General features: G+C 49.0%; 4 protein-coding genes across 11 annotated transcripts in view; all 4 read right to left on the bottom strand.

Annotated features, from left to right (window-relative positions):
* Positions 1 to 12621, bottom strand: part of Zswim8 (zinc finger SWIM-type containing 8) — a 16297-nt gene extending 3676 nt beyond the window's left edge. For 2 of the 4 annotated variants that reach the window (XM_005367635.3, XM_005367638.2), the window contains exons 1-20: positions 11896 to 12620; positions 9129 to 9282; positions 8792 to 8886; positions 8387 to 8559; positions 8111 to 8218; positions 7905 to 7986; positions 7678 to 7798; positions 7085 to 7286; positions 6771 to 6946; positions 5500 to 6484; positions 4436 to 4567; positions 4119 to 4298; positions 3834 to 4017; positions 3512 to 3610; positions 2337 to 2461; positions 1662 to 1902; positions 1407 to 1565; positions 1072 to 1300; positions 608 to 900; positions 239 to 462 (exon numbers count right to left, since the gene is read on the bottom strand). In XM_005367635.3, the coding sequence (XP_005367692.1) occupies positions 239 to 462; positions 608 to 900; positions 1072 to 1300; positions 1407 to 1565; positions 1662 to 1902; positions 2337 to 2461; positions 3512 to 3610; positions 3834 to 4017; positions 4119 to 4298; positions 4436 to 4567; positions 5500 to 6484; positions 6771 to 6946; positions 7085 to 7286; positions 7678 to 7798; positions 7905 to 7986; positions 8111 to 8218; positions 8387 to 8559; positions 8792 to 8886; positions 9129 to 9282; positions 11896 to 12103 (4170 nt within the window). In that variant the 5' untranslated portion in view covers positions 12104 to 12620. Of the gene's footprint in view, positions 1 to 238; positions 463 to 607; positions 901 to 1071; positions 1301 to 1406; positions 1566 to 1661; positions 1903 to 2336; positions 2462 to 3511; positions 3611 to 3833; positions 4018 to 4118; positions 4299 to 4435; positions 4568 to 5499; positions 6485 to 6770; positions 6947 to 7084; positions 7287 to 7677; positions 7799 to 7904; positions 7987 to 8110; positions 8219 to 8386; positions 8560 to 8791; positions 8887 to 9128; positions 9283 to 11895 lie in introns of all 4 variants that reach the window. The other 2 variants (XM_005367639.2, XM_005367636.3) reach the window with 2 other exon arrangements.
* Positions 12622 to 15276: 2655 nt separating this feature from the next.
* Positions 15277 to 16625, bottom strand: Chchd1 (coiled-coil-helix-coiled-coil-helix domain containing 1). Its single transcript, XM_013353967.2, has 3 exons — positions 16469 to 16625; positions 16258 to 16376; positions 15277 to 15495 (listed from the first exon to the last, which is right to left on the bottom strand). Exons 1-3 carry the CDS (start codon positions 16590 to 16592, stop codon positions 15382 to 15384), a joined length of 357 nt encoding a protein of 118 aa, XP_013209421.1. The 5' UTR covers positions 16593 to 16625; the 3' UTR covers positions 15277 to 15381.
* A 3314-nt stretch (positions 16626 to 19939) lies between these two features.
* On the bottom strand, positions 19940 to 24602 carry Fut11 (fucosyltransferase 11). The gene is made up of 3 exons (XM_005367631.2): positions 23753 to 24602; positions 23043 to 23668; positions 19940 to 21302 (listed from the first exon to the last, which is right to left on the bottom strand). Exons 1-3 carry the CDS (start codon positions 24590 to 24592, stop codon positions 21155 to 21157), a joined length of 1614 nt encoding a protein of 537 aa, XP_005367688.2. The 5' UTR covers positions 24593 to 24602; the 3' UTR covers positions 19940 to 21154.
* Positions 24603 to 24612: 10 nt separating this feature from the next.
* The window catches only part of Sec24c (SEC24 homolog C, COPII coat complex component), a 23178-nt gene continuing 21463 nt past the window's right edge, over positions 24613 to 26327 (bottom strand). For all 5 annotated transcript variants that reach the window (XM_013353983.2, XM_005367632.2, XM_005367633.2 and 2 more), the window contains 2 exons: positions 26058 to 26147; positions 24613 to 25838 (listed from right to left, as the gene is read on the bottom strand). In XM_013353983.2, the coding sequence (XP_013209437.1) occupies positions 25698 to 25838; positions 26058 to 26147 (231 nt within the window). In that variant the 3' untranslated portion in view covers positions 24613 to 25697. The remainder of the gene's footprint in view (positions 25839 to 26057; positions 26148 to 26327) is intronic.

Below are 26327 nucleotides of genomic sequence, written 5' to 3'. Positions count from 1 at the left end.
GATAGCTAGTAGGTAAAGGCACTTGCTGTCAGGATAGCTAGTAGGTAAAGGCACTTGCTGTCAGGATAGCTAGTAGGTAAAGGCACTTGCTGTCAAGCCTTACAACTTGAGTGATTCCTAGAACCCACAAGGTCTAAGGAAAAAGCTGTCCTCTGACCTTCTCACACACACAATTTTGACAGAAGAAATGCTGAGCCCTTAAGTTTCCCCGTGCGCAGACAGCTGAGAGCAGAAGTACCTGTTCCTTGCACTGCACCAAGGCTCGTTGAATTTCATTGGGGTTCAGTGCATGGGCATGAGGCAGGCAGCTTAGAGCCAGCTCTGCCGCTGCCCTCACCATGTTGGAGTCTCGTGCCCGTGATGCTCTATCAGCCAGTGATGCAACCTCAGGGGGTGTCAGGTGCCCATCCCAGCATTCTACCAGTATAGTCAGGGCTGCACTGCCAATCTCCATTGCCTGCCCTTTAGGGAAAAGAAAAAGGAGCAAAGTGGGCCCCATTGGAGGTCTGGGGATGATATCTTACATCAGATCAGCAATGTCACAAAGACAAGACCCTTGCTTCCAAATCATCTCCATCCTGTATGCAAATCAGGACATTGGACTTACCTGTAATCCAGGATACATGGGAAGAATAGGTACGAGAGAGCCAGTTAGGAGAAACAAAATTGTGTAGGCCAAGGGCATAAAGCCCAATCTCAAAGGCGCAAAGGTGCAGGTTGCGATGAGGACCCTGGTGGCCTCCTGAGGAAGATGGATGTGTGAAAATAGAAGTGCTGCTGTTGCCCCCTGCCTTGATCAGAACTGTCTTTGCCAATTCGAAGTAGAAGTGTGCAGCTGCCTCTGATGGCTGATTGGGTACGTGGGGGGCATGACTCTCCGGGCGACGGCCCTTGTAACACCTGATGGAGCAATGGGTTATTGACAGGGTTGGAGTTTCTTCAAAATAGCGTCCAAGTAGGTTAGGAGAGACCTGGGTAAGTAGGGCTGTTAGGGGACAACAGCTGGGTCACAATAGGAATTGGTTTTGAGAAAGTGCAAGATTAGAGAGATAGGTATTTCTCCCTACTGACCTGCCAACTTCAACTGTCTTTGCCCGGGCCCCTCCACTGGCACTAGCCCGGCGACTTCCACTAGAGGATGAGGAACCCAGGGAGTCTGAGGAAGAGCTGCTAATGCTGTCACTGTCTTGTCCTCGACCCCAGGAAGTAGGGGCCCAGCCCCCTCGAAGTGGCCTTCGGCTTAAGGTAGGAGAGCTGTCCGATGTAGTTTCAGGGGCGCTGCTGTCAATGCTGGCCATGCCTAGTACCCCCAAAATGAATCAGTCTCAGAAATCAGGAGTACCTGAAGTCAGTCTCCAGCCTTCAGGACCAGCCTTCCCTCTGTGCCATCCCATAGGTTGTCGTACCTGTATGCTTCTTTTTGGGCCGCCCTGGGGACCCCCAACCTCGACCATTGTAGGCTCCACGACTGCCAAGAGCTAGACGGCTAGGAACCTTCCCCTCAGACCGTGGAGTCAAAGCTGCCTCAGGAGGGAGACCCTCACAGGGGGAATGTGGGGAGCTTTCTGAGTAAGAAAATAGGATACTGGGATGAGCCCAGGAAAGGGTGTAACAACATGACCACTCACCGCCCTCCTCCCTTCCCAGTGCCCCCACCTCACCAGGCATATTATTCTCTGTGAAGCCCTCAGTGGAACCTGGCCCAGCCCCTGCCACATTTCCTGGCTGAGCAGGACCTGTAGAGCCTGAAGTCAGAGGTTGCAGGGCCCCAGGGGCAGATGGAGCCCCATGCTTTGAAGGAGATCTCTGGTTGGCTGTGGCTGGACGGCTAGATGAGTAGAAAGAACTCAGTGTCTGTGGCTTGTGTGTCTGGCTTTCTCGGTCCAAGAGTTTGTCTAAGATCTGAAGGAGAGACAAGCAGTAACATGACGTCCTTTATTTCCTAAAGTCTATTATCTTCCCTTCTTCTTGAAGCAGCCTAACGCTCCCTCCTCAGTAAGTCTTCCCCAGTTGTAACTACAGGATAACCTCCCAGCTTACATGTCTCGGAATCTTCCATAACACTTACCTGAGGACTGAATATACTGATATTCAATAAATATTGAAATAAATGAATGATTGACTTTATGCTCTCTGCTTCTCTTCTTCCACCTCATGCCCAAGCATACCTATAAGAACCATTGGTCTCTTGTTCTTTATGAGAAGTCTCCAGGAGTCTCTACTTACCTCCTACAGGCAAACCAGTACTTTTGTCATTGTACTGGAAACTTCTGAGAAAGATAGTGACATTTTGCTCACTCGCTGCCTGGCAAAAACCCAGTACCTCAGTCTCTTACCTTCTTGAGCTTGGCCTGGTCGTCCTTGTAAGTGATCATGAGTGCTAAGGCCAGGTCCCCCTTCTCCCGGCGTGTGCCTTCACATAGGAGGGGGTGCTCTGCCTCACTCACAGTTGTCTTCATGCCTGTGAGAGGATGAGGAGTGCTCATGGCTCCAAAGACAGCAAAAGCATACAAGCCAGAGCCAGCCACCAGCTCATGAGAAAAAGGTTCCCACTGCTTATCATGTATACAGCCTTAGCTCTGTCTGCTTCACAAGACATTTGTAACCTCTTCTACTCCACAGGACTAAAAGGTGTACGCCACCACAGCCAGGCACATCCAAGTGCTTGCTTGCTTGCTACATTATCTCGTGTAGCTCACACTGGCCTCAAACATGCTATGTAGACAACGATGAAATGGACTCCTGAGCCTCCTGCCTCCACCTCCCAAGTACTGGGATTGCAGGCATAACCATTGAGTCTGGTATTAAAACTGACAATTTCGGGGGCTGGAGAGATGGCTCAGAGGTTAAGAGTACCGACTGCTCTTCCAGAGGTCCTGAGTTCAATTCCCAACAACCACATGGTGGCTCACAACCATCTGTAATGAGATCTGGTGCCCTCTTCTGGCGTGCGGGCATACATGGAGGCTGAATACTGTGTACATAATAAATAAATAAATCTTTAAAAAAAAAACAAAAAAAAAAACAAAAAAACTGACAATTTCCTGTCTAAAACTTCCTGATCTTTTAACCTACATTATATATTCTGTCACCTCCCTGAGACCTTTCTTTAGATTATTATTTTGTTGTGTTTTAAACACCCACCATATATAGCACATATTTAAGTTTTATTTATCTTTATTTCTGTGTGTGTTTTGCCTATGTGCATGTGTACCATGTACTTGCAAAGCCCATGGAAGCCACAAGAGAGAACATTTTATCCCTTGGGAAATGTAGTTTCAGATGGTTGTGAACCATCATGGGGGTGTTGGGAACTGAACCTGGGTCCTCTAGAAAAGCAGTAGGTGCTGAGCCATCTCTCTCTAGCCCCTGCTCTACATTACTGACTGTGTCATGAGAACTAAGTAGTTGGTTCACATGCCATCTTGACTTTCCCACTGCAACTCCTCAAGGCCTGATCCAGGCTTTGCTCAAGACAAGAGCATGGGCATGCGCAAGACAAGACACGTACCCAAGGCAGCAACTGCAGCTTCAAATCCCAGCTCCTCATCTCCAGGCATCTCGTTACACCAGTTGCGACTTGGGGGCCGGGATCCCGTGGGAGAAACCACTAGATGAAAATTGGGTTAAGTCAGACAAACAAAAGTACCATAGGAAAGAATGCAAAGAAATCCAGGACCTACACCATTCAAGACCTACCCATGAAGCTGCCCGATGGGTCCTAAAGATGACTCAGCCAGAGTCTTAGAGATCTTGGTTTTCCTTTAAAAAAAACAACACAACTACCCTTCTCCCCCCAAGTTCTCCACTTACTGTAGGGGCAGGCACTATACCTGGAGCACAGAGAACATCAAAAATGAAGCTGGCCAACATGAGAGGTAACACAGGCCGATAGTCACAGAGTGTGCCCTCCCGAAGTTCTTCTGCCCGGCACCGCATGGCACTCATTTCACTGGGACCCAGAGGGATCTTCTTGAGCAGAGCAGCCACCTCAGATTCCTGATATGCCAACTTTACCTGAAAGTACAGGAAGGAACTCAGACCACCTATACCTCAATGGAGGTCAAGGTGTAAGAATCTGCAATGATTAAGGAGAAGACTCGAATGGAACCTCTGACCTCCAAGGCCTTGGTAGAAGCAGGGGGCCGCTGTAGCTCCAAGGCAAACATGCCAACTCGGAAGGCCAGGTTGTGGTGCTCGGGGCGCTCACTTAGCACTGTCAATAGGAAAGCTGCCTTGGTAAGGGTGTTGGTAGCCACCCAGGTCTGACGGCTTGTGGATACCTTGTTTTTCTTGCCCTAAATGGAAGTGCAAAGAGTTGGACAAATGAGTCTGATTCACCTCAGTGGAAGTAGAAGGAGGCTCTCACTTGGGGTGGGGAACAGGAACAGGAGTAAGTGGGGTCAGGAAAGTAGAGGAAGGAGGTCTCTCTCACCTTGGCAGGGGGCGGCTCTACCTTGAGGTCAGGTGGGTTGGCTAGCAGGTCCTGAGCAAGTTCCACAGTGAGACGGGAGGCCTCATTGCTGTAACCATGGGCATGAAGGGCCTCAGCACAGGCAAATAACACCTACAGAACATAGGACCAAAAGACTGAAGGCTTCCTTTGGAGAACATCACACCTGACTATGTAGTACATATTCCTACAGCACTGGTTCCATGCTTATCCTGGGCATACCATACGAGTTCAGTCTGCTTACAGACAACACCAACATTCAAGATTATGTGGTAACAAGTATTGCTGAGAAAGGGCACTCAGGACATCGGTGCACTGCTACTCTTATTTGTGACAGGGGTCAACTCAGGTACAGTAGGCTAGGGGAGTCGGCAAAGGCTGTGGGAAGCTCAGAAGGAGACTTCTCAGAAGACAAAGTCTGTTTTATTTTATCTGAGCCAGGATCTCACCATGTAGCTCAAAATGCCTCCAACTGGAGATTCTCCTGTCTCAACCTCCCAAGTGCTGAGATCATAGGCATTTGCCACCACACCAGCTGGCAGGGAGGGGATTCTGAGTTCATCAACTTTATGTCCCTATCTTTAAGGTCTCTAAGACCTAAAGAAGGAACAAGAGCTAACCAAGCCTTGTGAGAAGAGAATTCCAGGCAGAAAGGCCAATTTGGACCTAAGTATATAGGCAAGAGAGAGCGTGGTAAGCTCCAGGAATAAGTGAACTACACAGAGGATGAAAGACAAAGTCAACACTGGAGAAACTGGCAAAGATCAGACAGAGTGGAGCCCCACAGTCATGCCAAGGACCTTCATCTTTATTCTAAGGGCAGCAAGCAACCACTGAAGACTTTTAAGTAATACACTGACACAGTATCTGAAAACTATCCAGAAAAGCATCAATGTGGAAGCAGCATAGAGGACAGACTGCAGACCAGGATGCCAATTAGAACAGCCTACAAATGCTAACAGTCATCTACTTCTCTTGACCCTTCCAGCTAGAGCCACTGGGCCTCTTAGTGATTCCAAAGGAACCCCCCCCTTCAGTCCCCTTACCTCCATTCGGCTCTCCTGTTCCAGTGGCTTCAACCCAGCAAACAGATCGTGTTCCTCCCCAGTCCCACCCTCGGCCTTCCCCTCCTCGCCTCCAGCCCCATCCTGAGCATTCAGGTAATATGCTTGGTAGTCATCATCATCTTCTCCAACTGTAGGAGCCGCTTCTTTGGTTTTGTGGAGCCCACTACCACTGTCGTCTGTGGAAGGGAGGTCATCTCGAGTACAGACCTCCCCAGGCAGCAGGCTAGGGTGGTCAGTAGAGGCTGTGGGAGGCTCAGGTCCTTCTGAAAAGTATACACCCGCATCTTCCTCGTAAGTATCTGGGGGCTCAGGAAGGAAGGTGGAAGGTCCTCGGGAGCCAACTGGCGGAGGACAGGGTGGAGGACTCTCAGGAAATCCACCAAAGGTGCTGGCCTCTGCACCCAGGGCCAGGCTGCTATCATCCAGGCTCATCTCTGCCAGGTCTGGTTCCAGGGAGCTGTCTTCACTGCTTAGCCGCCGTTTGCTCCCACTGCCTGCTGAGCTCTTGCCCCCACTGCCAGTCCCACCCAGTATCTTGGCCTTACCCCCACCTGGACCCATTTTATGCAGAGCCTTATCTCCTCCTTCAGTAGAGAGGCGGCGGGGACCCCGCTGTGAGGAGACCCCCTCACCCAATCCTTTGCGTTTAGCCCCAGGTTCCTTGGGCCTCACAGCTGGCTCAGTAGGAAGAGGTCGGGGTCGGGACTCTTCCAGGCACCCAGATCGAGGGGCTCCTGGCCTAGCAGGCAGGGCCCGGGCCCAGCACAGGGCTAGCTTCCGGTCAGTGCCACTGTAGGTAACACCAGGAAGGGGGTAGGCCTCTTCCCAGTTAAAGTAGCAGGCCTCCACTGCTGGCCGGAAGCCAGGGAAGAGCTTCTCCAGGGTCTTCTTGTGCTGTCCCCGCTTGACATTCTCAATCACCTTCAGTTGCCACTGGCGCAGCTGTGCACACAGTTCCCGGCGGCTGTGGAAACAAAGAGCAGGAGGCTACTAGAGGGATGACAAGCAGTCTGCACTGCGAGTGAAGAGGAGGAGGTAAGATAGAAAGGCATAGAGAAGGGTACCGTGGGGAGAGACTGCAGGGGAAGAAGAAAGCCTGTCAGAAACAGGACTCACAAATCTCTGGTAACCCCAGTGCTAAGCTCGTCCCATTTCTCCAGATGAGAGAAATCCCCATATTCAAGGAGATCAGTGTCCAGGCTGGCCCGGGCTGGCCTTGTCAGAATGTGGTGATCCTGGGGAAGACTCACCGCTGAGGGCTGAGGGCAGGGTCCAGCACAGCTAGCCTCCAGAGTGTGACCATCTCATCACACATACTTGCACATGCATGGGCTGCTACCTCTGACTGGCCATTGCTACGGCCTGTGTGACCACTGGCACTGCTGTGTGAAGCTGAGGTACGCACACTGTACCACCAGCCTGTTATCTGGAGACAAAGAGAACTGTGAGGTAGAAGATGAAAGAAGTCCCTCCCCTCCTCCAAGTTCCTGTCAAAAAAAGGAGACTAAGATAAGAGAAGGGAAAAAAAGAAACTACCACACAGCTCCCAGTCCTGTGGTGTTACCTGTTCATAGGTGAGGCACTGGTCAGTGAGGATTTCCAGCAAGGGGGCAGCATTGCTGTCCCTCCGCTTGAACATTTCTCGAACAATGCTGAGCAGGTTCCAGACACCCTCAGGCTCTCGGCCCCTCAGGGGGCGCAACAGACATGCCCATTCAGCAGCAGCAGGAGGTTCCGTGGAAGACAGATACATAGAGTTTACATCACTGTGAAATGAACACAGAGGATGATGATTCAGTAGGGCTGAATGAATGGTGCTACAACAGAGTAGGGCTTTGATCTAAAGGGAATCCTGACCCAAAATGTGGAGTAGAGTGGGGAAGGACACCTGAGACAAAATTTTTGACCTTTCTCTGCATCTGCATCAGTATGATCGCCCAAAGCAGAAAAAAAAAAAAACCACTGACTCCACCCAGCTCAGAAAGCACTCTGAGTACCCACAGTCATCATCAAACATGATTTATCCCTGACACCTGCGTGCAGGTACCGTGCCAACGGAGGATGAGAAGGTGGGAAGACACCAGCATTAACAGAGCAGAGATCTCTCAGTGGCCCGAGGAAGTACCTACAGATTCAGTATGCAGAGATCCGACTTACCTGAAGACCACAGGGGATGGGCCACAGAACTTGTGCAGCGTCTTCTTTATGTTGTCGGTGAGCGTGGACTCATCCAGATACCATGTGCTCTGGTCTGAAGCTGAGGGCCCTGCTGTAGGGTCTGGGAATGACAGGGAAGCAGTCACCTACTGATAAGGACTCATTCACCTAACAACAAGGAGCCTTTTGTAAGTAATGCTCTGTGCTCACTTTCTCTCCACACTCACCGGGAGCTCCACACACTGTGTTGATGGCTGTTGACTGGGAGGAGAGGAGTTCATCGAGGAGACGCTGAGCTGTAGGGAGTATCTGAGGGAACAGGGACAAAGGCAAAGAGAACAAGGCACATGTGAATCAAGAGGGCTGAGCCTAACGAGAAGGCTGATACGAAGCCTGAAAGCCAGCAGTGGGAAGATGTGCCAACCTCACCCACCTGCTGAGGGAGCTCACTGATAAGATACTGAGCGAATTTCTGAAGCTGGTCCCTTTGTAGCCGAGACAGGGACTCTGAGACTGGAGCCCGCAAACAGACAGCAGAAGCCTGAAAGAGCAAAGAGAGATAGGAGTGCCTGAGAAAAGGTTTAGGAGCTAGAGCTGGACAGAGGTGGGCAGAGGGGAGGTAAAGGGGCTCACATTGTGGCCAGGCATGCAGCAGAGAAGGGGGGAATGGAGCGTAGGATAGGGCCAGGATAAATTGGGAGGGCCTCACGTTGTGAATGCGGAAGAGACAGAGTGCCACGACATGGGTGCACCATTTGGCCCCAGCCCCACAGGTACAGCTACAGGAAGTGACCCGGCAGCGATCAAACATCACAGCCACATTGTAGGCCCCTTTGGGAGGGACCATCTGCGGTGGCACCACTGTAGCACTCAGATGGAAGCCTAGGGAGAAATAAGGGTGTGATCAGAAGTAGCTGCCGAGACCAGAGTCTCTGACCTCATTTAACCCTGCCACACACTTACACAGTTAATTCCACATGTTCTGTATGTTTGTTTGCTTTGAATTTTGCCTCTGTTTCCTGAGTGCTGGGATTAAAGACACACGTAACCATGCCCGACCGCAAAGATCAGTGATGAGAGGAACAAGGTTAGCACAAGGCATGTGGAACCTTACCTATCTGCAGTGGGTCTTTCACAGCCCTCATGCGGAACAGCTGATCCCCTCGCTGGAACTCATCTGCACTGCCATTGGCGAGGCATGAATACAGACTGCAGGAAGAAGAGGTCATGGCCACCACCCAACAAATAACCTTCCTCAGACACTGAGAGACCACCAAGTCCTAGACAACTCTCTCCCTTACCACTCCTTGGGGGAAATCCCAGGCACTCCCCTTTCCCTTATCTTCCTCTTAGCAGTTCCAACTACAGTATCTCTTTTGTTCTGCAGAAATCCCAGCGGCCAGTCTGAGCTACCACAACTCCAATGCCCATTATCAGTTCTCTGGACTCACCGAATGTCCTCTTCATTTTCAGGGAAGCTCCAGAAAGCAATTCGAAGTTGGAGTTGTTCAGGCACTGGAGGATAAACTTTCTCCACCACTTCAAATGGGATGTGAAACGCCACCTGCTTTGCTGACAGCTCCACCAATGGGATCACCAACCCATCTTCCAAAACAAAGGTCGGAGTGGTGGAAGAGAAAGGGCTATAATTACTTGGTACCAGTACCACACCCTGGGTACCTGTGTACACACACCATCTTCTTAGAAATATGTATTTTGAGGGCTTTTTTGTTTTTTATCTTTTGGGGTTTTATTTGTTTCTGTTTTCAAGACAGGGTTTCTCTGTGTGGCTTTGGCTGTCCTGGAACTTGCTCTGGACCAGGCTGGCCTCAAACTTGGAAATCCCCTGCCTCTGCCTCCTGAGTTCTGGGATTAAAGGAGTACATCACCATACTCTATATTTTATTTTTTTAAATCGTGTGTCTGTATGTGGGCTTGTGCATATGCGTGAAGGAGTCGATGCAGACCAGAAGTCAGGAGTTACAGGGTCGTGAGCCATCCCACATAGGTGCTGGGAATTGAATGAAGGTCCTCTGCAAGAGGAGCAAGCGCTCTTAGCCTCTGAGCCATCTCTCCAACCAACCCACCCCCTTCTTGTCAGGGTATAAGAACCCTTAAAACTCCTTTCGAGAGAGGGGAGCTGGGCAGTCTCCAGCCACACACAGTCAGCTGGCCACCTCAGGAGCAGAACAGTAGATAGCAGGGAGAGGTCTAGGAAACTCCAAGCCAGACAGGTGTGTTCTAGGACTCTCACAGGCTTCAGCACCGAATTTCCCACACCCTCCATTTAGGTTCACATTACATTGTACTGTGTCACTGCCATTCACCTCTGATTGCCTTTTTACTTATCACTTTTTCTCTAAATGACTGTAGGCCTCCATCTAAGGAGAAAACATGAGCCAGAACTCAGAATAATTACTTAGGGATCTCAAGAAGCAGAAGAGCCTACAGGGCCTCTTGGAACCTGAAGACTGACTTCCCATCCTGGAAGCCAGGAGGAGATAGTTATCCCAGGGCACCTGGCTGTTGCTCCTGAAATCACCTGGAGTAGGATGTAGTTAGCACTTGAGAGTTTTCTACACTGTTTTAAGAAAAAGCAGTAACAGCATAACAGGCTGCAGATCTCACAGCAAACAACTGTATTAGAAAATGGATTTAAAAAAATAACAGAACAGAAAAGAACCTTTCAAAAACAACAACAAGCCTTTTTTGAGTAAGCAACTGAAGGTAGCTGAGGAAGGCATGGGGGTAGAAACGGTATATCAGGCCAGGTCTGAAAGGATGTGGACAGGGGGGTCAAGACCTGCATAGACTGTACAGCCGGATCCTGTCTCGGGAGGAAGGCAGGCAGGGAGAAAGGGAAGAAAAAGGGAAAAGACTTTAACCTATGCAGGAGGGCTTCAGTATTTGAGAATCCTGACTGCCATGCCTTCATTTGCTTCCCCCAAAGTTAGAGAATTTGAAGCCCCCAGACAATCCATACTCTCAAATATGAAAGAAGCAAGAGGGTCACAAAAGATTCACACTGAGCTGCCTGTCACCTGTGTTTATGTGTGCATATGCACGCAGACAAGTGGCATCTCTCCAACTGAAGCTGGGTACTACCACTCCTAAAAAGTGGCACAGGCAAATCTGTCTCCGTCCTAAAGGGGCACCTGCACAACAGCTTGCAGAACAGGTCTTTTGGAATAGCCTGGCTGGAACACATAAATTAACCCTTTCAACTACGGAAGAAAGCCAGCCTGACCTGAGGCCCAGAGAAAAACTGCCTTGGGCAGAGCAAGGGAAAGACGTGATGATCCCTGAGCCTGAGAGGCTTCCCTGTCTTCACTCTCCTTTCCCTCTAACAAAGCAAGATTCTTCACAGCACGAATCCATAACTTTACTGGAGACCAAGAATGAATGAAACACAAAAAAAAGGTGCTCCGTGAGGAGAGTTCCAAGATAATTATCGTTCCCCCTCCTGCCCAGACCTCAGAGAGGAAGTCCAAGGCTCCCACTCTCTGGTCCCAGCCTTGGCTTCTGACAAATGCCAGGAGCAAACCTCTGGTTTAATCCTATGAATTATGGCATCTCCTCTCACTGGCAAGTTCACTTCCACTTTCCTCTTGGTGGAATCCTTTCTTGGTGCAGCTTAGGAGGAGAGAGCAACATCCTGGAAGCGAAGCAACCAACGCATCACCCCACAGAGTGACACACCTCAAGTGGTAACTTTCGCACGGTTCACGCCTAACCACATTCTCTTCTGCCTGTCTCCTTCTGGCTTACTAAAGGCCAAATTCCGTTAAATATTCTTAAAACAGAGAAGGGATATTTTCCCATATTCGCTCTCTAAGGCGTAAAGGAATAACAAAAGGTCTTTCTGGCCAACCCAGGATGTTCTCTGCCACAACACAAGCTTGCGTGAGCGCGCGCGAATGAGCGCGGGCGGGTTCTCTCTCTCTCTCTCTCTCTCTCTCTCTCTCTCTCTCTCTCTCGTCCTCCCCTTTCTCCCTCCCTCCCCATCTTTCCCTTTCTCTCTTTCTCCTCTCTTCTCCCCTCGCCTATCCTGTCTCTCTACTGTGAAGATGCCACCCCAGCCCTGGAAGGCCAGAAAAGCGAGTCCAGAAGTCTGCTCTCAGCTTGGGACAGCTCCCGGTCCGGACAGCTCCCAGGCAAGGCCCAAGCGGGGTTTGCCTGCTTCCCTCCCCCTCGCAGCCTTTCTCCGCTCATCCTCACCTCGCATTCTGGTACCGCCACTGCCACCTCCGCCACCGCCTCCAGTGGGAGAATTGGGCCCGGCTGACTGTTTGCGCCATCCTCGCCAGTTCTGGCAAAGGCTCTCGGCCTCGGAGATGAACGAACAGAGTGAATCCTCCTCAAAGCGGTCGGAATCCTCGAACGAGAAGCGCTCGCCGTCCTCCCACTCCGCGAACATCAGCTCCATGGGGCCCGCACCCCCCGGGGCCGGGTCTCCCCCCGCGGATCCGGGGCCTGGGCCGCCGGCCGGGGACAGAGGGGAGGCCCGGGGCCTGAGGGGCGAGCCGGGGCTGGGGGTGGCTGGGGCGCTCAGGGCGGCCGTGCCGGGCGAGGATCTCGGGCCTGGGAGGGACGCCGGGACAGGCCTCACCCAACAGCGAGGTGCGAGCGGGGATTGTGGCCAGTCTGCGAGACTCGAGGCCCGGACGAAGCGCTGGGCGGCCAGGGCCTCTAGGCGGCTGCGGCGCCGCCTCCCCCATCAGCTGATCCGAACTTCCGGCCGCGCCGGCCATCACCACTTCCGCCCTCGCGTGCTCCGGGCCTGGACCGGGTACGGGCGGGTGTAGGGGACACGTGTGTGCACTGCCTGCTGTTTTCTCGAGCCTACCCTCACCCACAGCTCCCAAAGGAATACTAAACAGCCACAGATTCCAGCAGTTACTTGATGCCCACAATGTCCCCAAGGAAGAAACAGCCGCCGTTCAAGTCGAGAATCTCAGGCTGTCAGGGGATAGTGCAAGTAACCATTGGCTAGGTTATTGTCACACCCCGGGATAGCCCTGAGCCCGCATCGCCTTCTGGGAGTTGCAGTCCAGAACCTAAAATCCAGCCACTTTCTAGAGTCTAAGGGGGAGCCCCAGGAAAGAAAGCTTGTCCTTTTCCTCCATACTGCCTTTGAATCTAAAGATTTTTAGTGTGTGTGTGTCTGTGTGTGTGCGCGCGCGCGATGTAAGCCTTTTATCAGTCTAGGGAAGTTCATGGGTGCCCTCCACCTCGCCTGATTGTTTATGAATTACACACTAATTAGGTTTAAATACAACTACAAAGACTTTAATAAAACAAACTTGTAACATAGTACTGTTTATTTGTACAGTAAACGCCAAGACCGGGCAGAGTATTTAATTAATTGATAATGTTTACCTAGCATTTACAAGTCCCTGGGTTTTATGCCTAGCCCCCCCCCCCCCGCCCCAAATTATTTCATATGGACACTAATGCTACTGTCGACTGTTTCCTATAACCTTGATTGAAATGCTAAATTTCAGCTTTGGTTAGATGTATTTCTCCTCATCCCAGTTAACAGAATTCTTAGCACACTACTGAGAATCTACTGACCCTAGGTTTAGACTCCTTAATCTAAAATTCTCAAAAACTGAATTTCTTAATATAACTAAAAGATCCAGCTTGCAGAGCCAAGCAGTTGTAGCGGAATACACAATTATGGGAAAATGTAGCTATTGAGGGTCACGGAGGAAAGACCCCTCTTTACTTCAGTAATTATCACACTAGACCACATTTAATGCCATCAACTAGAAGGAAAGGGTTAGCTTGATTATGCCTGAGGAGGCAGAGCATAGGTAAAACCCTACACAATGACTCCTACTATTAGGGAACAGTAAATACCTTCAGCAAGCAGTAGACAAATAGAAGAAAAACCCAGTAACTTACAATGAGGTTAATTCTCTGCTGAATCTTAGCTCTACCTAATGTGAGAGGGTTAGTGGAAAGACAAGGGGCTATTAGGACAGATAGATGATAATCAGCTCTGCCCAACTATTTAGTAAGAGAAAATAGTTCCAGGAGGGTGTGTGTGGACAGATTTTACCTTCAGTTTGGACTGTAGCCAGGTAAATATTAAGTTTATAACATAGCGCTGCTTATTGATAATTAAGCAAGACCAGGAAGAACATTTAATTCTTTGGTGATGTTTGCATCCTTAACATTTATTTTTATTTTATGTGCTGCATTGGTGTTTTGTCTGCACATTTGTGTGAGGATGTCAGATTCCCTGGAACTAGAGTTACAGTTGTGAGCTGCCATGTGGGTGCTGGGGATTGAACCTGGGTCCTGCGGAAGCTTAGCCAGTGCTCTTGACCACTGAGCCATCATCTCTCCAGCCCCAATGTTTGCACTTTTTAAAGCAACTTTTAAAAAAAGATTTATCTTTTTGTATTTTTGAGACAAGTTTTTTATGGCCTTGGTCAGAGATCTGTCTGCCTCCTAAGTCCTGAGACAAAAGGCAGCATGTACCACCATACAGGTTGATTTTGTTTGCTTGTTTAGTTTTTCAAATCAGGGTTTCTCTGTGTATCTTTGTCTGTCCTAGAACTCACTCTGTAGACAAGGCTGGCCTTGAATTCACAGAGATCCACCTGCCTCTGCCTCCCAAGTGCTTGTATTAAAGATGCGTGACACAACAGCCTACCAACCATACAGGTTTTTATCGTGTGTATCTGTCTGTAAGTGCACTTGAAAGCTCCAGAACAGGATGTCAGGTCTCCTGGAGTCAGTTATAGGCAGTTGAGGTACTATGGTTGCTGTGGAACCCAATGCCAATCCTCTGCAAAAGTTGCAAGCACCCTTAAATGTTGAGCCATCTCTCTACCTCCCAAAAACTATTCTTAATTATACAAATCAAAATATATCTACAGGACGTCTGTGTCATAGTTTATGTACTTTCTTCAGCAATACTTTGGACAGACTATTTTATTTTTTTGAGACAGGGTTTCTCTGTGTAGCTTTGCTGTCCTGGAACTCACTCTGTAGACCCTTAAATTCACAGAGACTCACCTGTCTCTGCCTCCTGAATGCTGGGAATAAAGGTGTGCCACCACTGCCCAGCTGGACAGACTATTCTTGAAGTATGCACTCACTGAATTCAGCTGAAGGCAAAAAAGCTCTGCATACACAGGGATTTCACCACCACATCTGTATTTAAAAGCAAAAGCACTAACTGGTGTAAAGAACTTGGAAGGCAACAAAGGCCTCCATACTTGTTCAAGAGCATATCCGGTCCAGGCAGTAGTGGAGTATGCATTAATCCCAGCACTTAGGAGGCAAAAGCAGGCAGATCTCTGAGTTATTTGAGGGCAGAGAATTTCCAGGACAGCCAGTGCTAAACAGAGAAACCCTGTCTCAAAAAAACAAACCAATACAAACAAAATAATAATAATAATAAAAAGAAGAGCATATCAGGAAACAAAGCACTTCCAAAGTCTAGAGTACAGGGCTCAAGAAAGGGTTAGCTCTGTGGTTCAGTGCTTGTCTAATGCTGGGAAAAGCCAAGAGGTTCATCTTCGGGATGGGGGTTGGCTATGAGGAGGGAGTATCTCATGAGAAAAAATGGCCATGGTTCATTCACAAGAGCAAAATTAAGTCCTTTGACTCATTTTATTCTTCAAAAACCCTAACATGCCTCTGGATAGCATTCAGAAATGATAGTTCATTTAAAATGTCTCTCCATTTTCAGCTGAGGTGAGATTTGTTGGGAAATCTCTGTAATAACTTGGTCATTTTGTGGGGAGGTAAACTCTCAGACTGCTCCAGAGTCTCATGGATTGACCTCATCTTCCTGGCTTCCTGAAAACACAACAGAAATAAAAATAACAGTTCTTCAGTTTACTATGCCCTGGACCCATAAATTTTTATAATACTCCAGACCCCAAGAGACCCTGCCTCAAAGAATACAGTAGAAGAAAAATGGAGGAAAATTCCAGGCAGTGAACTCTGGCCACCACACAACACTGGTGTCCACACATATGTCCCTGCATATTCGAACACGCATGAACTTACATCCATACCCCGGAATGAAGAAAGAAAAAAAAGGGGATTTAGGACCTCCACACATATGCCCCTGTATATTTGAAGATGCATGCACTTACACACACACACACACACACACACCACACACCCATTTCCCCTACACCCACCCCACACGCCCCCACACCCCGGAATGAACAAAGAAACAAAAAGGGGATTTAGGACCTACAAATGCTTGTGTCACCTGAAACTATTATTTTGGTTATCAAGTTCGTTTAAGATCAGCCATCGTCCCTTTAATCCCAGCATTCGTGAGGCAGAGGCAGACGGATCTCTTTGAGTTCGAGGCCAGCCTGGTCTACAGAGCTAGTTCCAAGACAGGCTGCAAACCTACAGAGAAACCCCATCTCGAAACAAAACAAACGAAAAAAGGTCAACTATCGTCAAAACTTAGCTTTTCTCACTTTGGCGAGGGTGAGATGAATGAGAATCTCCTTCCATAACTTAGCTCAAGGCAGTGGGAACCATTCATTTGATTTCCCTTTCTCTTCCCAAGCAGGCACCCTAGGGGCTAGCTGTCACCTGAGCTTTGGAAGAACAATCGAAGAAGTCCTGGATCTCTTTTCTGCACGCCTCGTCGCGGAATTCATTCTGTTTCCAGCAAGCCATCATCATCGACATCTCCGTGATACAGGTCGCCTCTGGAAGGGAAGAACTGGAGGACCTTCAGTCACCGGCTGACCTTATATCTCTCCCGCACGCCTACCCAGCCACCCCCGCTCCCAGTGCTCACCGCCCTTCTCTCGGCGTCTGTTCCCGACAGAGTTAGCTAGGATAAGAGGCTTGTTGGGTTTCAGGACAGGTTTCCCTGGGTTCGCAAACCGCGCCAAGCGGCCGCGCAAACTGGGAGTCGCCATTTTGCAAGGCGTTCCCAGTAGGCTCCGCGCGCCGTGCGTGACCCCTCCTGACCCTTACGCTCTTGGCGTGCGGCCCACGGAGAGACGTGCGGGCGCTTTCCTTGTCTTGGCCTCAAAGCAGCCCCAGGCTCCAAACCTGTCCGACCCACGCTAGGATGCTGTTGTGCGCCGTCCCGGACCGTGCCTTTGCGGACTCGGGGAGCAGGCAGGACGCTTGGGCTCCGTGTCGGAGGCTGCCACCTGCTGAGTGCTGTGTCGGTGCAGGCCAAAGGGAAGGCGTCGGATCCCCTGGGCCTGGCGTTAAGGTTGTTGGGTTGGAAAAGATTGTTTTTTACAAACCTGTAAGAGTGGCTGATTTTTAAAACTCTTAGAACCATTCTAAAACCTCAAGGAGAATTTGGCTCGTTTGTTTTACTAATTATAACTGCTGTGTAGATGCTGTTTATTCGTTTGGAATGACCACGCCGTAAGGTGGAAGGTTGTAATATTTATGAATAACATATATATAAAATATTAACATTATTATATTTACTTATATCATTCCCATTTATAGGACTGGATCTCCAGTTGTTGTTGACTTTTAGCTATTTACAAAACCAAATCCAGAGATGTGCCAGACTCCTAAAATAAACTCCCAAGACATTTCTGCTACTGGAAGTGGAATCCAGCAATCATGTAGTTCATATGATTTCTACTTTAGGGCACGATGTACTGCGTGGGTACATTCATATTAAAATTGTTTACCACGGATGTTCGGAATGCTCCCTGGATGAGCGACACGGATGACTTTTCTTCCAGTTTTCCCTCTCCTGCTGCTCTAGCTCTACCAGCACCCACCGCGGTCTGAGTGTTTGTTTGTGACCTTATCTACCCCTGCTGCTCTAGCTCTACCAGCACCCACCGCGGTCTGAATCTTTGTGACCTTATCTACCCCAGTATCTGCTTTGAAAGGGTAGCCCCATGGTTAAGAGTTTGGTTCCCAGCATCCACTTCGCAGGGCTTACAACCGTCTCTGTGCCTCCAGCTCCCTCAGGGGTGTTCTCTTCTGGCCTTCATAGGCAACACACAGACAGACACACACCTAAAGAATATTTTCTAATATCTTTTTTTAAAAATACATTTAAAATGAGAGGAACAGACTTTGTGCATCTTCTTTATTGCTGAATCCCCAGTGTTTAAAATAGCTGTCATGCCAAATGACATATGCCTGTAATCCAAGCACACTTGGGTCTGAAGCCAGGCTACGTTACATAGCCAGTTATCAGGCAAGGCAGGGACACATATGACCCTGCCTCAAAAAAAAAAAAAAAATTGCTCACTGGGTGAATAAAGGTGCTGCCACTAAGCCTGATGATATTCGTTCAGTCCCTGGGACCACATGGTGGAAAGAAAATTGAACTCTTGCAAATTATTTTCTGACATACACATGTACAGGGTAGAACAAGCTACCACACACATACACGTAATAAGTGTAATTTTAAAAAAGTAATCAAATAGAAGACACTATGTAAAAAGCAATTTATTATATAAGATGAATCTTGAGATGATAATAAAAAATAGTAACACTTGCCATCAGCCTTGTGTTCTACCCCATATTCTGGTAAATAAAAGACTCCTATCAGAAACTTCTACCACTAGTACCCATGACCTGCAGCAAATACTTGGTGCTGTACACATAGCTGAGCCCACAAAAGGAAAAAAAAAATCATTTTGCTTGCTTTCTCCATATGGAAAGTAAAGCTTTGTCATTGGTAAGTATGACATGGCCACTTACAGTTCTTCCCTTTGGGAAATGTAGCACCTGATTTACCCTGGTCTTGTGACTATAACATGATAGGATAAAGGACAGTCTGGGCAGCACTTAGCAAAAAGCAAGCTTGATTGTCCAGCAACAACCATTTATGAACAACAGGCTCACCTGGTGCATAAAGTGCTAAAGAGCCCAGGCAGTGGTGGTGCACACCTTTAATCCCAGCACTCGGGAGGCAGAGGCAGGCGGATCTCTGTGAGTTCGAGACCAGCCTGGTCTACAGAGCTAGCTCCAGGACAGGCTGCAAAGCTACAGAGAAACCCTGTCTCGAAAGACAACAAAAAAAGTGCTAAAATACTCATGCGAGCTGCGGGTCCTGTACTTTGTATAACCATCACTTACCTTTCTTGTTGCTCATATGCTGAGTTCTAATCTTGATTGCACTTGTCTAAGTTACTTTGCTATAGGAATAACTATCTACCTATCTACCTATCTACCTATCTATCTATCTATCTATCTATCTATCTATCTATCTATCTATCTATCTGTCCTCTCTCTCTTTTTTTCTCTCTCCTCTCTCTTTGTCTCTCTGACAAGATCTCATTATATAGCTCTGGCTGGCCTGGAACACTAACTAGACCAGGATAGTCTCAAACTCACAGAGATCCACTTGCTTCTGCCTCTCAAAGTACTAGAATGCTGAAACTTAACCATGTGTGTGCAACCATGCCCACACACACACACACGTCTTGCTATTGTATATTGTAGCCCTGGCTTACTAGCACTCATGAACTCACCTATCTGTGATACTTTTTAAAACATCTTTTCCTCTTGTTCTCTGTAAGAGACCAAACAGGTTAAAAATTTTCATGCTACTATGAAGGCATTTTTAACTAAATAAAGGTCTGGGAGTATAACTCAGAGCCAGAGCACAAGCTTAGCATGCACAGGGCCTTGGGTCCTACTCCTCTCCCCCCCCCCCCGACACACACACAAAAGAAGAAGAAGAAAAAACTTTAGAAATGTAATTTCAACCTTTGTTTAAACTTTTCTTGGTCACATCCTTAGATATCACAATGGTTTGGTTTTTTTGTTTTTCTTTTTTTGTTTTTTGAGACAGGGTTTCTCTGTGGCTTTGGAGCCTGTCCTGGAACTAGCTCTTGTAGACCAGGCTGGCCTCGAACTCACAGAGATCCGCCTGCCTCTGCCTCCCGAGTGCTGGGATTAAAGGCGTGCACCACCACCACCTAGCCAGATATCACAATGTTAACCATGAAGCCTGGCTGCTAAAGGGTCTAACATGCATATGTATCTATCTGTATAGATATGGATTCACAGGAACCTGCAGTTTACAACCATGAGATCTCTTTAGTGATAATGCAGTAACACAATAAGCATAGCTCTAAGGTCCAAGGCATTCTTTGTTATAACCCCAGGAAATACTAATCTCCTGGGTAAGCTACAGCAGTAGACAGTTGGTCTGCATCTGATATGTATGGGTGTTTTGCCTGCATGTATGTCTGTGTAGCACACTTGCGCCTGGTGCCCACAGAGGCTAAAAGAGGGATTGAACCCTCTGGAACTGGAGTTAGACAGTTGTGAGCTATGTGGGTGCTGGGAATCACACCTGGGCCCTCTGGAAGAGCAGCCAGTGCTCTTAACAGTGGAGCCATCTCTCCAAGCTGAAAGCTGAAGTTTTTATTTAGCTAGCCACTTATGGTGGCTTAAATCCCTTGCCTTCTTTTTTATGTATTTATTATGTATACAATATTCTTTGTGTATATGCCTGCAGGCCAGAAGAGGGCACCAGACCTCATTACAGATGGTTGTGAGCCACCATGTGGTTGCTGGGAATTGAATTCAGGGCCTTTGGAAGAGCAATCAATGCTCTTACCCTCTGAGCCATCTCTCCAGCCCCCTCCCTTGCCTTCTTCAGTCTGTTTGAATTGGGCCGGCTTCATAAAAGGAAAAAAAAATCTCAGTACTAAGGTTGCAGCTACTCAGTCAGCAGACTGCTTGCTTTCCTAGGACCACAAAAAACCCAGAAACTAAGCAACATGAAACTGTCTGAAAAAATGTGAGTAATGAATTGAATAGATCTTTCCAGCCCTACAACAGGTTAGCTACTTAATCTGTTCATGAGAGGACTTCCAAATATACCTGAACAAGAAATCCAAGCAGTAAGAATGATGGAGATGCTTGTAGATCTTCCCTGGGTTTGTGGAAATAGTCTAAAGTCAGAAAGAAAGGGCCACTTAAAATTATGATGTTTGATTTTAAAGACTGTGCAAGTATCTTAAAGTAACGTGAAGAGCTGGGCATAGTGTTGCACACCTACAGCCCAGCTTCTTAGAGGCCGAGGTCCAGGAACTGGCGGCTAGCTTAGACCACAACCCCAGTTTTGCCTCTCCACCAGTAAAACAGCTGATAAGAAAAGCAAGATGAGGAACAGACACTCTTGAGAAAGGTACTAAGTGACGGACGTTTTAGATCCCAGCCTGCCCCATCCTGTCCATATCTGATATGATGAAGTGGTTAGAGGTGAGAAGCATACTGGAGTCAAATGGGTGCTTTAGCTGCTCTATGACCATAGGCTGAGATACTAGCTCCATACCATTCAGGCACAGTGGAGAGGGCTAGGGTACCTGCCTAGCATTCTCAAAACCTCAAGTTCCATCCCCAGTACAGGGCAGGAGAATCAGTGAAGACATCAAGGTAGACGATATTCACTAAAGGTTACAGTGGATGGGCCTTTGGTGCCACGGTAAAAGTCTCCAGACGTCTTCCACGGGAAAGGCTCTTGCAAGGGCAGTTAGAGATTTTTATTCCTTTTCATGAAGATCTGATGTACATAATCCCAAAATTTCCTCTGCTGTGTTTCATTGTTGTGGATCATAGCAGTGAGAGCTTCCCCCTGATAGAGACCTTGCCAATAATCTTGTAGCCACATTTCCTTCCAGCTGAAATGACAAAACAGGAGAGCAGTGAATTAGGGAACCACAGCAATAGCAAAGAAATCATAAGCAGGGCTGGGCAGTGGTGACACACACTTTTATTTATTTATTTATTTATTTATTTATTTATTTATTTTTTAAATCAAAACCCAGACTTAGGGTCTTTTTTTTTAAGTTTATTAATTTATTTAGTATACAGTGTTCTGTCTATATGTATGCCTGCAGGCCAGAAGAGGGCACCAGATCTCATTATGGATGGTTGTGAGCCATCATGTGGTTGCTGGGAATTGAACTCAGGACCTCTGGAAGGGCAGTCAGTGGTCTTAACCATTGAGCCATCTCTCCAGCCCGACACACTTTTAATCCTAGCATTTAGGAGGCAGAGATGGGGATATCTGAATTTGAGGCCGGCCTAGTCTACAAAGAGTTCCAGGACAGCAAGTCTACACAGAGAAGCCCTGTCTCAAAACAAAACAAAAACAAATAAATTTAAGGCTCTGGATAGGACAAGGCTGTGAGGGAAGGGAGATATGGAGTAAAAGTAACACTAGCTCAAGAGATAGGAAGTAGGTCATAAACACGGACATCATAGTTCACCCAAGAAGCTGACATTGCTCACTTGCCTCCAGCTCCCAAACGTGAAGGGAGTAGAGAAGTCACAGTAGGATTCAGAGCGTGTAAATAGTACTCTAGAGGCAAGCCAAGGAGCAGCCAGGGCCTTCAGATGGTCTTCACCTCACTATCGCCTCAGACTCACTGCACATGACCAACTGTGGCTTTGAATTCCTGATCCTCCTGCCTCTGTCACCATCCCTGGCTATTTCCCTAATGTTTTTTTTTCTTCTTCTAGTAAATGCGTAAACTGATAAGACTGAGTGAAAGATTCCCCCATGAGGTTCCCCCATGGCAGCCCTCTGCTGCCAACCACTGGTGAAGTCACTCTCTAAGAGCGACTCTTGGAACCCCTCTCCAAACCAACTGTGGCTTGCTGCAGGTGGTTTCAACATTTTCCCAACACAGATCTATTCTGCTTCCTGCTCACTTCCCTCTACCCCACACTGAAGGCCAATGTCAATCATACACCTATTGAAAGCATTCCTTCAATTCTGTCTAGAGTGAACAAATCAGGATATGGTCGAAATCAAAGGAGCTGGGGTGCAGCTCAATGGTACTGTGCTTGCTTCGCATATCCAAGGCCCTGGCTTCATCACACATAAAAAAGGTTGAAGTGCTTTAGTGCCTTTCATGGGTTTGGAGGCTCACTCCTCTAATCTCAGCACTTGGGAGGCCAAGACAGGAAGATCATCACAAGAAAGAGGTCAGCCCGTGCTACACAGTGAGATTCTAGTATATGTTGGACTGATAACTGGGGTGGGGGTGGGGGGCTCCTTCCAGAATGCTCTTACTGGGCTGAGGTGTGACTGGGTGGAAAAGTACTCTCCTAGCAAGCAGGAGGACCTGGATTTAATCTCCAGCACAGCCAAAATTCTCTTTGTACTCCCCACCTCGGCATCAAAGGTACTCAGCTGAGGTGATGATCCTTGGTAGCCTGGCCTAAGGTTCTCTGTCTGTCACCTCCACACGCAGCACTGAGATTACAGATGTATCCACCACACTCAGCTCCCCACCTACTCCTGACATGTTATATAGCAAAGTGAGCCGCCTGTATCGTCTTTTCTAGCTCCCTCCACCCTAAGAAAGCAAGCAGTTTGATGTGACAGCTGCAGGGCGTCCCAGTAACCCTACCTGTCATTCTCAGGAATCTCTTCAACTTTGCCAAAGCCAGGGGTAGGCATTGGACAGTTCATGTGTGAGGGCTCAGCAATGTGGGGCTCGGGGACCGGAAGCTCCCCAGGAGAGGCTGCACGGGCTTTCTCGTTTTCCAGCCGAGCCAGTTCATGGTCACAGACAAAACACTCAAAGCCATTGAGGTAGTTAGGCAACAAAGGATCATTCACTCCCCACTTCCTGTGCTCCAGGCTATCCAGGAGAAACTGGTTGGTGATACCCCCTGGTTGCTTGTACGCCAGGTATTTCAAATACTCTTCATCATTCTTGTCCAGAAAGTCAATAAACTCTGCCAGCTTTTGAGGGGACTCAAAGTCATCAATTAGGATGATGGAGTGGTTATTGGGCATCCAGTCCCTCACAGAGGGTGAGCCACGATACACAGGCACGGCACCCAGATGCATGGGGCGCCACAGTTTCTCTGTCATGTAGTCATTGCAAATGGCATTTTCCAGGGCCAAATGGAACTTATAGCGGGACAAGAAAGCCAAGAGTTCTGGATCCTCGGTGGTGGCAGTGGCTGTGTCCTGTAACCGCACGGTGGGCAGCTCGCGGTTCTGAAGGCACTTGCCATAGGAATCCACCTAAGCGAGGCAGAGCACGGCGGTCAGCAGGGTGCAGCGTTCGCCCGGTCCACCCCCTCCCCGCCACGCAGCTTTCTCACCCACCGGGATGTAGCGCATGAGCTCGCGTACGTAGCGGTCCCGGTCCGAGGGCACATCGCAGTGGGACTGCAAGTAGAGCAGCGGCGCGTACCCGCGACGACGCCACTCGGTGCGTTCCCGGAGCGGAGGCGCAGGCCGGAGCAAATAGGGAACCCCGGGCAGCCATTGCAGCGGCAGTGGGTAGTCCGAGTGGCGGCTGAAGGTGGCCGTGAGGTTGAAGAGGCGGATCCCAGGGCCATGGCTCAGCAGGAAGTTGTTGAGCGGCGACTCCTCGTGCAGTAGCGCCCAGCTCTGGTGCCTCAGGCGCGGAAGAGGTGCGTCGGCTGCGCGGAAATCGGTGCCGTAGAAAAGCAGTGCACGCGTCCGCGGGTCGGCGTGCGACCGTCGGTCCCGTGACGCCACGCACGCGCCGTGCGCACATTCGATGCGCTCCGAGTCGCCCGGGAAGTGTGGAAAGAGGCCTGGGCTCCACCACAGCAGCACCGGTAGGTCGGCAGTCTCCTTGGTCCCCTGCGGCGGGGACTCCGGCCCGCGCGCCACCCCCACTGCGCCTAGGGCAGCTGGCGGCCGGAAAACCGCGCCGTCCCAGGGCTCCGCCCATTCTGCCTCCCCACCCGCCTTTCCCGAAATCCCGGACCCGGAGCTGCTGGCCGCACAGACACTGAGCAGCCCCAGGGCGGTCAGCATCGTCTCGGTGCAGTGAGCAGCCATGTCCACAGCGGATCCACTTGGACAGCACCAAACCCCACCCTGCGGCGAGTAGAGCTGACCGGGTCCTACGCCACAGAGACACACAGCGCATGCGCGGCTCCTCGCACCCGCAGGCGGGCTGGAAGAGGTCATGAGTAATAAAAAGAGTACTGTTACATCTTATTTTATTTCTTTACAAATTAAAGATGCATTGAAAAATAAACCAATGAAAAGAAATGAAAGGTCCAGAGAGCAGGGGCATCCCAGGCTGGGAGCAGGCAAGCCTGACCACCATCAATCATAGCCCTTGTCCTGCCCCAGCCAATTGGAGTTGGAAGATAATTGTCAGCCACTCAGTCAGTATCAAGCCCGGTTATGTCCTGGCACAGGAAGACAGGGAGGGCTCCAGCCATCTCTGCCTCTCCCCAGCAACGCCCGGGTTAAGCTGTGTTTCTGGTGGGAGCTGAGTGGGATGTGGGCTGGCTCTGTGAGGTATTGCAAGTTGACCATCAGGCTCTCTACAGAACCATCCAGTATTAGGGCTTCTTCAGCTGGAAAGGAGGCTGCTACCTCCTCTAGGTGTTAATATGCTTTGCAATTCAGTCCCAGGCTCACTCATCTCTAGCTATGTGCTTCTGTCCATGAAGTGCTTACCAATCATAGCAGGAGAGAGAACGCCCACAATGGAAATGGACTAGTCATTCATCCTCAGTAACTACGACCTTGCTACTGCCCACCAGGCCCCGAAGGACCAACTACTACTCTCCACCACCTACAGTCTATACCCCAGCTCTTGTGCACCTGTATATTTTATCCCTAATATAGGAAGTTGTTGATGACACGGAGCTGAATTTGCCACCTCCTGTAATAACCCTGGGATTCCCACTCCTTCCTGCCTGCCCCTTTCCTCCTGGAGGCTGGTCCAAAGACACACAGTACTGCCAGGGCCTTGCTGCCTCCAAACCCCCAACACCGGATCATATACAGTGAACTGATAAACTACATTCATTACAACTGGATTAGCAGGAGAAAGAGGGTTGAGTAAGGGGTCTGGGGCACCTTCCATCAGCAGGACATGACAGAGCGGTAGGATATTTGAGCCCAGAAAGGTGTCTCCTTTTATCTTGCCCTCCCCCCCTAAAGAGACTGAGGTCAGCTTATATGACTCATAAGATATGAAACTGTCCCAGTTTTCTCTGCCATCCTGGGGTACTTTCTGGAAGCTGGCCTGGGACCCTATACCATTTACCCACTTGCTTTAGCTCAGTAGCTGTCGAATCTCCTTATGCATATGACAGAGAAAGTCCACATAGGATGCCCCTCCACTTAGGCTCTTGTCTTCCACGAGGAAGTGTTTGAACAGCATCTCCAGCTTGTCTTCCTGTTTCACCACGATAAGCTACGGCCAGAAGGCAGGTTGTGAGGAAAGGCCAATGGCAAGGAAGTCCTTAGACTCTCCCTCCCCATGCTCCTTCTTGCTGACTTGACAGGGTTAAAAAAAAGTCTAGGAATCAGATCAGCGTTGCTATGCTGAGGCTGTAGCTTAATGAGAGTGCTTGCTACAGAAGGCCTAGGGTTCAATATCCAGCATGACCATCAAACACAACATCTGTGTTACCTTCATGTACCGCATTCTCTGTGCCCGTAAGCTATCAATGAGGCTTCGAACCTTCTTGGACAGTGGATTATCCAGAACTGGCAGAACACTCTGGAATAAAAATTAACTAATTACTATGATAAAAAGTACTTTTAAATCCATCAAGAGAAATCATAGCACTTGGGAGGCAGAGGCAGGCAGATCTCTGTGAGTTTGAGACCAGCCTGGTCTACAAGAGCTAGTTCCAGGACAGGCTCCAAAACCACAGAGAAACCCTGTCTCGAAAAACAA

This window comes from Microtus ochrogaster, unplaced genomic scaffold (genome assembly GCF_000317375.1).
Source record: "Microtus ochrogaster isolate Prairie Vole_2 unplaced genomic scaffold, MicOch1.0 UNK21, whole genome shotgun sequence".
Lineage (NCBI taxonomy): Eukaryota > Metazoa > Chordata > Mammalia > Rodentia > Cricetidae > Microtus > Microtus ochrogaster.
The sequence above is the reverse complement of the archived record's forward strand: the minus strand, read 5'-3'. Positions and strand labels throughout refer to the sequence as shown.

What these genes read in the sequence shown, in the direction of transcription:
- Chchd1 (XM_013353967.2), bottom strand. Translation starts at nt 16,592, where the DNA reads ATGGCGACTCCCAGTTTGCGCGGCCGCTTGGCGCGGTTTGCGAACCCA. An exon ending in CAGACGCCGAGAGAAGGGCG is followed by an intron (nt 16,377 to 16,468) that starts GTGAGCACTGGG and finishes CTTCCCTTCCAG; the next exon opens with AGGCGACCTGTATCACGGAG. An exon ending in ATTGTTCTTCCAAAGCTCAG is followed by an intron (nt 15,496 to 16,257) that starts GTGACAGCTAGC and finishes TTGTGTTTTCAG; the next exon opens with GAAGCCAGGAAGATGAGGTC.
- Fut11 (XM_005367631.2), bottom strand. Translation starts at nt 24,592, where the DNA reads ATGACCTCTTCCAGCCCGCCTGCGGGTGCGAGGAGCCGCGCATGCGCT. An exon ending in AGCTCATGCGCTACATCCCG is followed by an intron (nt 23,669 to 23,752) that starts GTGGGTGAGAAA and finishes TGCCTCGCTTAG; the next exon opens with GTGGATTCCTATGGCAAGTG. An exon ending in GAGATTCCTGAGAATGACAG is followed by an intron (nt 21,303 to 23,042) that starts GTAGGGTTACTG and finishes TTGTCATTTCAG; the next exon opens with CTGGAAGGAAATGTGGCTAC.